We start from the raw sequence: 16,038 nt of genomic DNA, 5'->3' as shown, positions 1-16,038 counted from the left end.
AGAAATCCCTGCAGATTTTATGAAAGGAAAGGCTTCTTTCAGTGTTGCAATGATCATCAAGATGATGCTAGTGTACCACAGTCTTGTGCGGTGCTTACACAACTTCTGAATATACCTCTTCTGAATTACTCTCACTGCGATCTGCAGCCTGTAATTTCCCTTGAAGCAACATATTTTTGAACTGTCTCAATGAACTAGCAATTTCACAATCTTCTGAAGGACTCAGTAGTCTTAAATCTCAAGTATGCAGGTACAGCACCTTTAAGCGGACAAAGGTACATCACCATGGGTGGAAGAGAGGGAGGAGGGCAAGACTCCAAGCCAGACTGAAAGGTCAAGCATTGAAAGTTTCTCTAGCAAGCATCTTGTTAGCAAATGTACAGTCACTAGAGAACAAGATTGAGGACCTAAGGTAAAGAAATGAGGAATTGCCATATTCTGTGTTTCATTGAGACGTGGCTCACTCGAGACATGCCAGTTACATTAGGAAGATCCAGAGGCTAGACTGCTGTAGATATAAAAAACTATAAGACTGAAAAAAAAGTCTATAGTCCAAGTCCACATCCAAACTGCAGAAAACCTGGGCAACACTCTTGGGCACAGCAGCAGGTTCTCCCCCTCTGGTTGCGTAGCAGAGCTATCAAAAGGCAGGCCGCCGGCACTCATCCTCTGCACTTGCCTCAATGCTTCAGTCTCCCTCGTCACTTTAATCGGCACACAGTGAAAGCTTTAATGGGCGAATTGGAGTCAAACATCGCTTACGCCCTGTCCCGCAGCATGCTCGCTACGAGATTCATGCATGCTGCTTCTGTCTCCTGGAATCCTCTCAGAGACTGCAGAACGCTGGAACATACAAACATTCTCCAAACAGAAATTCATAGGCTCCAACAGTTCCAGAATCACATTCAAGAGAAAAACATACGTAAAAGATATAAAAGAAGTGAAATATATGGTTTCATGATCTATCCAGAAGATGTCAACTAAAGGAGCATTGTAGGCAGGCTCTATCTGAGCCGGAAGAGTTCCAAGATGTCACACACAATAGAATTTGCCTTTAAATTTCATGCAAATAAAGACATTTTCTCCACCAGCTCCACAGGTGGAAACTTAGTTATGCTCTGGATCATAACACATTGTGTGTCATTGGTGAGGTTTAAGGGACGTCAGGGAGTGAGTCTGGAAGTGGGAGAGTTTTGACGATACAATTAGGGGTGTGCATGGATGAATCTAAATCGTGTTTTTCGATGGAAGCATCAGGTCACTCAAGATTAGCTGGGGCAAGAATGGGTGTTGAAAGATACGATAGAATATACGTAGGTCTAATCATCGGTCTAAAAGATCCAGGTCGTAAAATCCACGATGGTGGATCATTAAGCTAGAATGTGATTTGACACAACTCTGACCTGGACCTCTGGAACCTGGACTAGAAATGTTGACAAGCATGTTCCATGCACTAAGATAAATATAATCAAATTATAGCATAAATTTGGCTATGTATCACTTGCAAGTACTGCACTACATGATAGAATACCTATGCCGCAAATTCTGTATTTGACTATGCTATTTCTTCTGTGAAGAATGTGAGGCCTCTTGAATGACTTTCACCACTGGTTTCAAGATCCAAGCTTTCCTATTTCCTCTTTAAGAGGAAGAGTCTGCCTTTAACCACGGTGAGACTGGACTGCTTGGGGAACTGGACAGAATGAATGTATTCAGTCTGATGACAAATAGTCCAGTTAATGGTCTAGATGCTGAAATCATTGTAATGACTGTGGACATAAATTGTGAGTGTATCCTGTACTGATCAAGCAAGTGCCGATTAATCAGAAAATTATGATCCTAGCATACGTTTTTCACTGCTATCCTGACTGCCAGTATCGTGTTGTAAACATTTCAATGCATTCATTTTGCCTTCAGAAACCTAAAATCCTGTTTATGCTGATTATAAATGCAATGCTCACTTTCAGGAGTCTCAAAGACATAACATTTAATGTTCACGTAGTGACTCCAATAGCATACTTTGTCTAAAAACAACATGAGGAGTGCATATAAACATAAGAAATTCTGCATGAAATGCTGGAGGAACTCAGCAACTCAGGCAGCATCTATGGAAAGAAAGGAAATTTGACTTTTCAGGCCGAGACCCTTCATCAGGCCTGAAAAGGAGTGGGGAAGACCAAGAATAAGAAGGTGTGTGGGGGGGGGGGAGGAGTACAGGTAGAAGGTGATAGGTGAAGGTGAAATCAAGTGGACAGTTAAATAAGTGCATACTATCCAAAATACTAATACATTAGTTTGAGAAGAACATTATCCTGCTCTCTTCATACTAACAGAAAAATAGTAGCAAAAGGAATGAAACTAATGTATAAGATGCTTCCAAAAATTACATAGTTGAGTTATTAAAATTTTCAGGAGTTAATTCATTGATCTCACTTCTCTTGAGCAGTGGAGGGCATAAATACAGCTATAAGACTAAATATAGCTACAAGCTATAAGTGCCTACCTCCTGAAATAAGACACCTTTAAGGGTTGTTCACCAATACAAATAGAAATATGGATAATCTGCCTACATCTTGACAACCAACCCAATAAATAATTACATTTTTTCCTCTCCTATTTATATTTTATGGATTAACAAATGCAATTGGACACTTTCCCTGCCCATTGAAAAGAAAATTCATCAAAACCTCAGAGTATTTAATTGTTGCTAATTTTGGGGTAAGCTTTATCAGACTGGCATTTATAAAGCTTCCCCACAAACTTTATTCTGGGATCTGTGCAAAAAACAAATTATAAACTGTACAATAAATATAAGATGATCATAAAAATTCAGGGGTTAAACTTATTAATATTAAAAACTTACTAAAATACATGAACTCACAAAGATACTTCAGCTCTATAATAGCAATGTATATTAAGGTCTGTGCTTGTAAGTTTTTTAAAGTGACTAAACAGATAAACCTTCATACAAACCTACCAACCCATATGTCTTTGGAATCTGAGAGAAAACCGGAACACCTGGAGCAAAAACCCATGCAGTCACAGGGAGAATGTACAAACTCCTTAACAGACAGCAGTGGGAATTGAACCCAGGTTACTGGTACTGTAAAGTGTTGTGCTAACCACAGTACTGTATGTGGCAGTGGTTGTAATATGAGGAGATACTGGAACTCAAATTATAAATAAAGGCTCCTTCTCCATAAGTATTTGGATGCAGATACTTCAAATATAATTGTCTGCAAATATGACGAATGCATCACTTCTATGATTATACAATTTATCACATGGTAATATTATTTGTATTGGATATGTAAACCATGTCAAATGTTAAATAATATAAGTTAGTGCATATTGCTACTTACTTTTGGTTCATGACTTTTGAGTTCATTAATAATGTACGATGCCATCTCAGAATGTTTTACTTCTAATGCAAAATGGGCTAACTCCAACAGCAAAGATAGCCTGGAGATAGCAGATTGAAAGAAGCATTAAGTTAGACAAAGTACTGTATTTACAGGGATAAGTCCAAAAATAAATGCAACACAACAAAAACAACTGACTTTCCCCTGGAATTCAATATGAATTTGTAGTACAGTTTTGCTAAACTATGCAGAGAATAAAATATTATGTGCTAAATTGAAAATGTCATTCCACTATATAACAGAAAATATTTGGGAATATACAAAGTACTAGTGCCAATATTATGCTTTTTCATATTATTAAACATTTACTCTACAATTTATAAGGGAAAAGAGTCCATTCAAAATAATTTCACCAGCCTGATATTTTTCTACACACCAATACACTGAAAACATCTAGTATTTTTTTGCATGATGAAAATATATCCAGAATTTCAATTCAATGTTACCAAACCTACCTTTCATTTTTAGTCAGCTGGGTAGTAGCTGACTTTTCATCTGTATCTGACTGACCAGCAAAATTCGTAGTTGAGGCACTTTCACATGATTTTATAAGTTGATATATCTGATTCAGCTGAACTGTGAGGTTTCGTGGAAGTTCCTTTTCTTTGAATTCTCTAAATGGTCAAAATTACAAAGTCATGTTTTAGTCACCAAAATATTTTTAAACTGGGCAAAACTATAAAATCTAAAATATTTTTTTAGATTAGATTTAGATTATGAGGACACGTAGTCCTCTTTTATTGTCATTTAGTAATGCATGCTTTAAGAAATGATACAATTTGTTCCTCCATAATGATATCACAGAAACACAAGACAAACCAAGACTAAAAAAAATTTAAGTTTAATTACACAAATCAGTAAATACCAAGGCATGAATGTGACTCAAGAAGTATAAAAATTTAAAATACTATTTAAATTGCTTATATGGGACTATTGCAGTGGACGTTTATAAAACTTTAGAAGCCAGGTACAATTAAAAAAAAGCCTTACCTGTTCCTCCTCATTCTTCTTAATTTTTTTTTCTAAAATTTGGATATTGTTTGCACGAACATTGTTTATGGTACAAACCTACCTGCCTTTGGGAGCAACACACATCAAAGTTGCTGGTGAATGCAGCAGGCCAGGCAGCATCTCTAGGAAGAGGTACAGTCGACATTTCGGGCCGAGACCCTTCGTCAGGACTAACTGAAGGAAGAGCCTGTAAGAGATTTGAAAGTGGGAGGGGGAGGAGGAGATCCAAAATGATAGGAGAAGACAGGAGGGGGAGGGATGGAGCCAAGAACTGGACAGGTGATTGGCAAAAGGGATATGAGAGGATCATGGGACAGGAGACCCAAGGAGAAGGAAAAGGGGGATGGGGGAAAATCCAGAGGATGGGCAAGGGGTATAGTCAGAGGGAGAAAAAGGAGAGAGAGAAAAAGAATGTGTGTCTATAAATAAATAACGGATGGGGTACGAGGGGAGGTGGGGCATTAGCGGAAGTTTGAGGTCAATGTTCATGAACCATCCTCTGGGCTTCCCCCCCCCCTCTCCCTGGGCCTCCTGTCCCACGATCCTCTCATATCACTTTTGCCAATCAACTGTCCAGCTCTTGGCTCCATCCCTCCCCCTCCTGTCTTCTGCTATCATTTCAGATCTCCCCCTCCCAGTTTCAAATCTCTTACTAGCCCTTCCTTCAGTTAGTCCTGACGAAGGGTCTCGGCCCGAAACGTCGACTGTACCTCTTCCTAGAGATGCTGCCTGGCCTGCTGCGTTCACCAGCAACTTTGATGTGTGTTGCTTGAATTTCCAGCATCTGCAGAATTCCTCGTGTTTATTCCTTTGGGAGAATAGTTTTGAACCATCTTCTCCAACTGCTGCGGCTCTCACAGAATACTTTTCTTTATTTTGGTTTTTCACAGTTGATTTGACATTGAAATTAATATGTTAATTCTTGCTTCCTAATTCAGATTCTGAAGGTATTAGTAGTTCTCAATCAATTGATTAAGTAAATACAAAGCTGATTTCAATGCTCACGTAGATCCCAGATGTTTTGACAGCTAGCTAAGATTAATGTCCAATGCAAAAACTTAATAGCTGTCACCATTCATTTGCAGCTGCACAATTAGACTTGCAGTTTAATTGTATTTTTCTATAACTTAAATTGATATTGTTTCATTGTGAAAAAGGGGCTATCAGTCCAAATTAGATACTTACAATTTCAACCTCTGAATCTTGCAAATTGCTGTCAGGTGGATAGACCCTTTCAACTCTTTACTCACTTTGTTAAAATCCACGAGGTTATGAAATACCTAAAATCCAAATGTTCAATATATTGTAAGCATGGATTTTCAAAAGTAACAAATTAATAAGGAAAATATTTGGACTCAGTAATTTTGTGCTGAAAAAGAAATCTTACAATTAGAATTTCACAAGCCCTTTTCCCAAATGTATTGAACTAATGCACAATCTAATGGAAACATTTAATGGATACAAACAAAAATATAGACCTAAATGCTCTACAAGTCTTTTATGGAGTACTTTGCAGTGTTTTACAGATTTTCACTACTGAAAAGTCTCAGGAAAGAAATGAATTATGCTTATATTATGATATGTGGTTAGCCTGTGTAGGTTTGATCTTATGCAGGTCACATTTGAAATTTGCGATCAGACTTGTTCATGAAATCAAGTTCTACATATTATCAACCAAGTAGTTTAGTGTATATTCTTGATGTGTACCTTCAGGAGTCTTCAGCACACTGTTCCCTCTAACCTAAGTGGGAGCAGAGCCGCACAGTAACTGAAATATCTCCACTTACCCAGCCTTTGTTGCCATGCAGCTGGAATTTTCTTTTATATAATGCTAATATAATTTTGAAAACTACGTTAATATAATTGTGAAATCCCCTGTAACTATGTTAATTAATATAATTCATAAATTTCTAAATAATAAATGTACAACCTTTACTTTGAAATATATTTCCATTATCAGTATTTCAAATTACAACTGTTACAAATTGTAACACTAAACACAGAATGGAAATTGGCCACTCATTGTTAATAAAGCACCAGCCCATTGAATGTCAATGCTGTCTGGTCAAAACATTTTACTTTTTGCCATTGTGCCTGTCAGTTGTTTTGACTGCCTGACATTGTTTATTTGTGTTGAGAGTTGTGGTTTGTATTTATTTGATGTGCACTTACAAAAAAAAATTAAGTGACGCACAGTTTTCAGCCCATGTAAAAATTTGTTCTTCAAAGCAATAGTTTGTCTGCACAGCTGTGAAAAAATAGAGGGAACATTGCTTCAGCACCAGAAAAAAATGAATTGGCAGTGACTGAAGCCATGACAGTATTTTTAAAAGGGCAATGCTCATTGCTTTGAACAGCTGCAGGAAGTTACTGTTCAGGCTTAACTCAGAAAAAGGGCAAAGGAAACCAGGGATAAGAGCAGACATCTCAACTTTCAGTGGCAGATTCGGATATCTTATTCAGAGGGTTAGAAAAGGTGAGGGAGGTCTTTTAGGACCAGAATTTATCATGAAGCATCAGTAACGGGAAATGGCTTATGAGATCCAGTTTAAGAGTTTAAGATTCTGCATCTGAATCCCTCTCTGGTAAAAATTTATGATGTCAATTCCCATTTTCTAACAACTACACAAACTGTCTCAAGGACAATCCAATCACTCACATCAAAATAATTTCGTCTAATAATATTTTTTACTAAAATCCCAAGTACCCTGCCATATCCTTGTGCAATTAGTGCAAAAATAACTACTCTAACCATCACAACAACATTTTATCCCTGAAACAGACTCACAGTCTCCAACCATAGAAAATTTTTTACATAGATACAATAAGGTAATTTTCTTCCTCTTGCAGAATAAATGGCACGTAATTGCTACCACTGACAAAGACTGGCAACATATATCATCTTCTCCTTCAGTCCAAAAGCTTAGAAAGCAGAGTGCTTCCAATCACAGGAGTTGTCAGCATAAAGTCAATTGCCAGGGCTCTGCAGATATTATAGAAAATTAACTGAATGTTGTAAACTTATGGAACTTTTGTGCAACAAAGCAAATTTCTTAATTTATAGTACTAGAAACAGATAAGTCTACATGAAGAGTTAAGAATAGTTCAGTTCTTTTAAGTTTGTAATTAGCATGTCAGGTAACATCTATGAAAAGAGAAAGAGTGTTAATATTTCAGGTTGAAGACCATCATCAAAATCTGACGGAGACTAGGGATCCAAAAAGACACCTATTTCATTATAGAACATCAGCAACAACTCTATGCAAACTACATCCTGAATTTGGAACCAGCCCTAACCAACGCTAAATGTCCGCACACCTGCAATCAAGTACAAATACTAGCTCCCAAATACTGTCCTAATAACCTCACACAGTTTTATTAAAATGCTCAGTAATTCACCGAATAGTCGATGGTATTGTCCAGATTAATGCATTCAACCAAAATATTATTTCTGTTTCTCTTTCCATATATTCTGTCTGACTTGCTGAGAACTTTCTGTTTCTTTCTCCTAGTTTTCCAACATCTACTGTTTTATTTTGATTCTCATGAAGATAATGATGCATTTATGATGCTTCTTTTCCTCCTTACCATATAATATTTTCAGACTCACAAAATTCAGGTTGCAGAAGTATGCACTTCTTACTTCTCCTTTCCCATATTTTTGTCCCCTCCCTCTTTCAAATATTCTCACCTGCCTGGGCCATGTTTGCACAGCCACTGAGCAACCCAATCTGGCATTCTCAGACACTGGCTCAAATACCAGAATTCAGTATTCTGTAGCAAGTACTTTAGATACAGGATCTACTGATGGTTATTGGAAATAAGTTGGTTGAACCAGCTGGTAACCCACCTTCATAAAAGAAAAGTTCACATGACTTCCCAGATAAGGATTTGGAAGGCCCAACTAGAGAAGAAAACAGGTGGGTTTTTGCCTGAAAGTCTACATGCAGTGTTAAGGAATAGTACAGCTCCCTTAAGATTGTAACCTGCAAAAACAGTCAAGTGAAATGATCTATAACTTAAAGCAATACTGGAAATGTAGGCATGGATATGTATTTGCATCCGTTGTGTGGGGGGAAAATTGCAAAGCTGGAAATCTGAAACAAAAACCAAAAATACTGGATAATCCCTCTAAATCTGTGGAAAGTGAAATGATAGTTAATGTTTCAGGTCGGTGACCTTTCTTATAAGTGGTGCTCCAATAACCCAAAGTATATTCCCACTTCTCTCCCCAGAGCTGTTGCCTGACCTTGAGTATTTACAGTTTATTCTGCTTTTAGAGCAGAGGTTAATTTTTTTCCAAGAGGCTTTGGTATGCAGACACATTTATTTAGAAGATTTCATGTATAAAGTATTGTTTTCTTTGTATTCATTCACAGAATGTCTTTCTCATCCAATATTAATTACCTGTTCCAAACTGCCATCAGATGGAATGCCTTGATGAGAGATTACAGAGGGAAGTTAAAAGTCAACCACACTGTTACGGGTGTGCAGTCTTTTACTGGAACTTCACTCACCCAGAAAACTCGAACCCAGGACACAGGAGAACACTTGCTGTTACCCCATTCCTCATCTTAACCCTTCCCACTCACAACTCTATTATAGCTCTACAGCTAATTCTCAAGCAGTATCATTGTATCGACAGCTTCTAAAGCTGGAAAGGATAAAGATAGTAAAGGGACATTGCACATTTCACACCACAAACCATCCTAACTCAAGAAACAACTGAAGAATGTAGGACAATGAAACAACATAAGATAATGCTAATGTAAGCTAAATATTTCATTTTTACTGTAGATTTATTATGTATGTTTTATTATCACTTAGGTACTGAAAAATCTGCTTCTTTTTGAAATATCAAACAAAAAGCCTTTTACCTGAATAGAAAGTATCTTTGGGTACATGTGGGGAACATTACGTTTAATGAAGTTCGCTGTACTGTTTGAAAAGTTTGTTGCACCTTGCATTTTCCCATCATCCAAAAAACATTCAATTCGTGTTCTGAAAAATCAAGTAGAAATGTTTGAACTTTTTATAAAAAATATAGTAAGGCATAGTTAACAATAATTATTTTAAACTACATAATTATTGTAATCTAAAACCTTGCTTATTTCCTCGCTTGCAAAGTGCCTTGCTGACTTATTCTTCCCCCAAATCATAAGTGGAATACATAAATTTATATTTGACTTATCCTCTTCTAAGAACATGAGGACCTATCAGAACATACCAATCATAGCCAAAGTTGACATCAATGAAGCCAGCACCAAATGCCAATGAATGTGACAGTATCGTATGCTTCAATATCACAGAGTAACACCATTGGCATCATAGACAGAAGGAGCATAGTGGTTATATTCCAGCATTGAATCACCACAACAACAATTTGTCACAATGGACTTCCACGAACGCTCTTGGTTATAATCAATGCAGCTGTGAAACTACTATCACCCAGAAGCCAAAGATATGGGTCCAAGAGATGGATTTAAATCCCATCTTCACAACTGTAAAATTTTAGTTCAAGTAACTAAATAAATTTGCAATCAAGATGCTAATAATAAAATGGTAACTACGATTTTACTGGACTGTTGTAAATATCAGCCCATTTCCAATCTTTCCAAAGTGAAATTATAATCCTCAGTGCTACCAAAATGAAAAACGAAATTGCTTTGAGATTCCTCTTCAGCAACAATAGCAATGAAAGAATTTTCTCATGTATGCATATAAATCAAATATCAGAATACATCATGCTTAGTTGAGTCGGTATTTCAAAGAGCAAGGTGTTATCTCAATTCAACATGTCCTCTCCAATCAACATCATTCAAATTGATTATCTTTAATTATCACATTGCCATTCTGGAAGTGCCCTGTTTAAAAATTAGCTGCTAATTTTTCTATGTTATAAATAGTGATTATATGCCAAAAATATTTCATTGGCTGTACATACTTTTTATATATCCTTAGGTTGTGAATATACAGATGTAAGCTTTTATTAGCGCTTTAATTTTGCTTTAATGAAAAGTCACAAATATAGTCTTTCAAAAAGTCATCACCAAATATATTCTTTTTGCAGTAATATAATTATGTTTTACCTATTGCTGATACATTATTGAACTATATGTGATTTTACAATGAAAAAGAATAAGCAACTTACATCATTAATTGAGCCCTCCATTCATAATCCGAATCGCCAATCATTTCCAATGATCTTATTACTTCAGAAAGACTTGAGATCACATGGGTATAGAAGCCTGGCTTTAAAAATTGCCTTATCACCATCCAATATATAACAGAGGCATTGTAAATGAGGAAGTCATACCTGTAAAAGAAGGCATCACTTTAATTTCTACAATGATAATCTAACTATTATGGTAGCTCATCCATAGAAATGTGTTACAAATACATTATTTTTCCAATTTTATTTCAGTTCATTTCAGTATTGAATTCTGAGTGGAGCCTATGTGGAAGGTAAGATACTGGTGAGTTGTTTTTGCATGACCTGAATTAGTCAAAGATTCTCAGTAAGGCCTCCCCTACATTAGCAAGACAAAGCATAGACAATGCTGTTCTCTCATCCCACTTTTTTGCCAATTCACTCCCAAGCCCTCTATCACACAGTTTAATTCCCCAATCTCACCTGCTTACATCTGTCTATATTCTTATTCTTGTTTTGTGCTGATGGCAGCTCTCACCTATCAGGAAGTTGCATTACCACCACCTTCTGTAACATAGTATGACAGGAGCCATGTCGGGGAATCAGAGATTGCCTCCCAAACCTGTTTTAATTTAAAAGTTCACTAGGACCCTACATGATTTAACCGCCCCTGCCTCAGGTGCCAGGGTATTCTGCAAATTAGGCACCCCAGATCTACCCAATAATTAGCTAACCAGCTTCCTATGTCCCAACAAATATCTGTGGCATTCTATGATCACATGTTCCAGTGTTGCTGGGACTTTATACAAAAATCACACCACCCAGTCCCACGTTTACTAACAAGGGCCAAAATGGAGTGCAAACCTATTTGTCCCAATCACTATCTCAACAACCATACAACATCCCTCCTATTCCTTCCCAATGGGCGGAATTGATGAAAGCAAATTGTAATACCATCTACCTCTCCCATTCCTATCCCACAATTTCTACCATTTTCCAATACCAAGATTTGGCTTCATACTTTCCTATATTGACTATAATATCTACCTCCAACTTAGTAAGTCATTACACAATACACCAACATGTGCAGTTACTCAGCAAAACTGTACTCACACTCTCCAGAACGTACAAATTATAGTACCTTCCATCAACAGATCAGGTCTCCTTGAAAACTTTGATTCCAAACCCTACAGTACCGTGGCAGAATCTGAGCAGATCACGACTCTATTTGATTTAACTTGTTCGACTCTTGCAGACTAATGATAATGGACATAAATTCTGCTGTGTAGATGGACAAAACATCCATCAGCCTTTTCCCCTCCTCAACATTAAATTAGGGGATAAATATCCCACAGCCCACCAGGTTACTGGGTCTTTAAGACATCGGTAAAGATAAGTGAAAAGGAAAAATACTGCTGCCATAAATGACCAGACACCCTCTCACCACTCACAAGACCCTGCCTATTCCCCAAGTAACGTCAAATCTATTCCCACATCTGGAAATTTCCATGGTGGAACTCCTGGCCAGGTTACAGTTGGGCTAATCTGCAAATCCCTAAGACCGTACTCCCATACATATTCCCTAATTATCCACACAAAACATCTACCAACTCTGCTAGTATATCCCCAACAATCCATTAGAACTGAATACATCAAATGGGACGTAACCAACCTAATATGGAAGTCAAGTGTGCAAGGCTCAATTTTTCTCGCTATATCAAGAAGCATCTCACCTTGTTCAACCCCCAATGCATCTCTTGATGTGGTCTGGAATGCTCCACTACAGACTCTAAGTGCACTGGCTTGTAGGACATCCAACCTATATAAAGCTGAACAAGCTGCCTCCCCATAAATCATTCAACCATAATCCCAACAAGAGTGTATTAAAGAGCGATAGAATCTGCTTAGAAGCTCCCCAGTCATTCCCAGCCAGCAGCACATAAAATTAATGATCTGCTTACACTTATCCTCCAAAAACTTTATATGTGTTATCCAAGTCAGTCTCAAATCTAGCCATAGCCCTGAATATTTAAGCATAGGAACCCAAAACAGCGAACAGACATACAGATTAGGGTGAATATTATCCAACCTATGTTTCTGTGTAAAAACCATATACTTTGAATTGGAAACAGAAAATCCAAAACCTCAGTTGAAAGACCATTCTTCCATTGTTGATACTGCTGTTTGCACAGACTTTACCACGTAGGCAAATTATGACCCTTTTTCCAGAGTCCCATTATCAGCATATAAAGCCAAACCGAACCCAGGCACAACACCATCAAAAATATCATTAATAATCAGATTAAACAATACTGGACTAATAACACTATCCTGGGGGTTCCATTATCCACCCAAAACTCAGATGGTAGTTCTTCACCCAACCTCACTCTAAATGACTGGCCAAACAAAATATTCACTATCCAGTTGTAAAACCTACCACCAATATCAAGCTTACTGAGTTTAACCAAAAGCCCTTTCTCTATAGCATGTCATAAGCTTCTTCAATGTCCAAAAACACTGCAACTACTGATTCATTTACTATAAAAGCTTTCCGAAAATCATTTCCTAGTAGTACAAGGGCATTATATGTAGATCTCCCTTTACGAAGTCCACATTAGCAGCGACGAAGTCATTCTCTCATCTCCAAAACAAATATCAGCCTTATTACTATATTTTTCTCCATTATTTTACATAAATAATAAAGTAAAAGGCAGCATAGGATCCTTCCCAAGTTTAACAATAGACAACACCATAGCTCTTTTCCAATCTCCTGGGAGCATTCCTAGCTTCCAGACCTTAAAAAACTCAAGCAACTTCTTTAGGGTTGCCTCAGGCAGATGCTGGAGTATACGACAGCTAACTATATCCTGTTCTGGGGCTGTAGTATGTGGCACAATTGACAGTAAATTTCAGTTCAGCCAACATAAAGTCATCATCTATAGTACTCTCAAACATCTTGTGTCTCACAATTCTTCCCATTGTCTATCAAAATCTACTGTCATCTCTTAATATGTTCATCCCCTAAAATGTCTGATCTATGTATCTTTGCAAATGTGTTTCCCAGATATTCTGCCTTTTCTTTGTCTATTGCAGCCAAATTTCCATTCTTCACTAATAATGAAATCTGATTACAACCTCTGTCACCATTCATTATCTTTGGCATTCTCCACACCACTGTCATGCCAGTTTTCCACCCAACTGATGAGCAAAATCCCCTCCAAACCACCCTTTGAGCATTTCAAATAACTCCCCTTGCTATCGCTCTTACCTGTCCAAAATTCAGCAAAGGTTTTTGTGTTAATCAAAGTTTCAAAACATGAAATGCCTGTTTCCGGTCTCTGCTGGCCTCTACACATTCCTGTGTCCAAAAGGCACACATTTTTTACCACTCTCCTAGACACCAAAGGAATGGCTTGATGGGTTGCCTCATATAAACTAGAAATTATACTCTGATAGTCTTTTTCTTTGGTACTGCCTAGAGACAATCGGTCAAATGATTTATCACACTCAATTGAAATTTTTTTCCCCAGTTTACCCTCTTAAAGCATCATTTCGTACCAGAACCCAAATTCTGACTGTGAACCTTGATCCTTACAATACACAAGACTGGGAAATGATCACCCCCAAAAAATCAGCTATTAAGTACAGCAAGTGGAGCAGAGATAAGAGTCAAATCTAGACAAGAACCCTCACTATTGGCAATATCTATCCTAGTCTCTTTTCCATCATTTAAACAAACTAAATCATATTCTTCCAGAAACTCCTCTACTGCTGTCCCATTAGCATCTGTAGTATTACTGTCCCAGAAACCACGAAAGTCACCACAAAAAATAATTTTTACCAGAATAAGTTCCCATCATTCTCCCCAACCTTCCACATTCGGTTCCCAACCTGGATTATAAAAGTTCACAATTTTGATCCCTCCCTGTTCAACAATTCAATAATTATGCATTGATCAATCTATGGAGAAAGCAAAATTCTGTACAATAAACCCTTCTTCACAGCCGCATCTCACAGCTGTACGTCTATCATAACTCACAACCTCATAACCCAGAATCTTAAAATGATAAATGTGATCACCTCATTTTTTCATTTTTAAATCTTTTTTATTATTATTGAAAATCAACAACAAAGAAAAACACATCAAAATAATCAAGACACCATATCCATAGGTAGAATAAGAGTTAAACTATCAACCAAGCTAAACAGTATATCAATAATAATTAAAAAAAAACAAAACGTTAAAGCTTTTTTTTGGAAAAAAGAAAGAAGGAAAAAAGAACCCCTATTAACTAAAACAAAAAAAAACACTAATAACAAAAAAAAGGGGGAAAAACCCATTTGGAGCACAAACTTGGAGCTATTCGCCAGTCAAGCTTCCATTAAAAAAAAGACATCAATCCACCAACCAAATCCATTTATCCAAGAATCAGAAGAGGACCATCTTAACTCAAATCAAATGACAGTAACGGGCAAAAGAGCCCCACCTTTTCTCTAAGTCAAATCTAGGATCAAAAGTTCGACTTCTGATTTTTTCCAAACTAAGACATAACATCACCTGAGAGAACCATTGTATTAAAGTGGGAGCAGAAGCATCTTTCTGTTTTAATAAAATAGCCCTTCTATAATGTGACAAATGCAATTACGTCTTGGTCTAATATAGAAATACCGTGAATATATTGAGGAATTATACCAAACAAAACTGTCAATTTATTAGGTTGTAAGTGTGATCACAATCAAGTTTCTTGTACACAGATAACACTCAAGGAACACCAAAACATAAAACATATGCTTTAAATTCCTATTTGTTGGCTAACAGACTTTTTGCATTCCACCGAAGAACTGTAAGTTGAACTGAGAAGGTCAATGTGCAGCACCCTATGTACAATCACCCTCCACCACCAGCCCATTCCTTCTGCTGTCATTCCCCAAACCTTCTCTCCTAAGTACTTCATGTACCTGCTCTGCATTAATTCCAACTAATCCCAAATACCTTGATGTTGCATCTTCCGCTATTCTGGGTCTATCAGATTTCTTTCCTGCTTGTACTGTTCTATTAACTACTGCACATAGAAATGCAAGAAAGTCTATTTTTTAAGAATCAATACCTCACTAGCTGCTTCACCTCCCACCTCTACAACCTCACTCCATCATCTTCCTCCATCCCAATCCTTGTAAGTGTCTATTTTAAGCCAACACCTAACAGATGTCGAGGAATGAAATCTTCTCGTAGCTTCATCAGAAAAACACAACAGAACAAACTATCATATATTTTCGCTTCTCTCTCTGTCTGTCATCTCTTAGCCAACACACTTTACCCACTCTGAAGTTGTCCCTAATATCCTCCATAGATACACACAGAGCTCTCCCTGAAATAACACCCTAGACCTTCAGTTTTCCCCCTACCAATGTACTAACAATATTACTCCCATCTAGAGACTTTATTTTCGGTAT

General features: G+C 37.2%; 1 protein-coding gene across 1 annotated transcript in view; it reads right to left on the bottom strand.

Annotated features, from left to right (window-relative positions):
- LOC134358994 (cilia- and flagella-associated protein 46) overlaps positions 1-16,038 on the bottom strand; it is a 194,298-nt gene that overhangs the window by 167,671 nt on the left and 10,589 nt on the right. The window contains exons 5-9 of the mRNA XM_063071760.1: positions 10,585-10,749; positions 9,311-9,434; positions 5,619-5,713; positions 3,878-4,036; positions 3,363-3,462 (exon numbers count right to left, since the gene is read on the bottom strand). Of these exons, the coding sequence (XP_062927830.1) occupies positions 3,363-3,462; positions 3,878-4,036; positions 5,619-5,713; positions 9,311-9,434; positions 10,585-10,749 (643 nt within the window). The remainder of the gene's footprint in view (positions 1-3,362; positions 3,463-3,877; positions 4,037-5,618; positions 5,714-9,310; positions 9,435-10,584; positions 10,750-16,038) is intronic.

The sequence above is a fragment of the Mobula hypostoma genome, chromosome 19, assembly GCF_963921235.1.
Source record: "Mobula hypostoma chromosome 19, sMobHyp1.1, whole genome shotgun sequence".
NCBI lineage: Eukaryota > Metazoa > Chordata > Chondrichthyes > Myliobatiformes > Myliobatidae > Mobula > Mobula hypostoma.
Note: the sequence above shows the minus strand (reverse complement) of the source record. Positions and strands in the feature narration are given on the sequence as shown.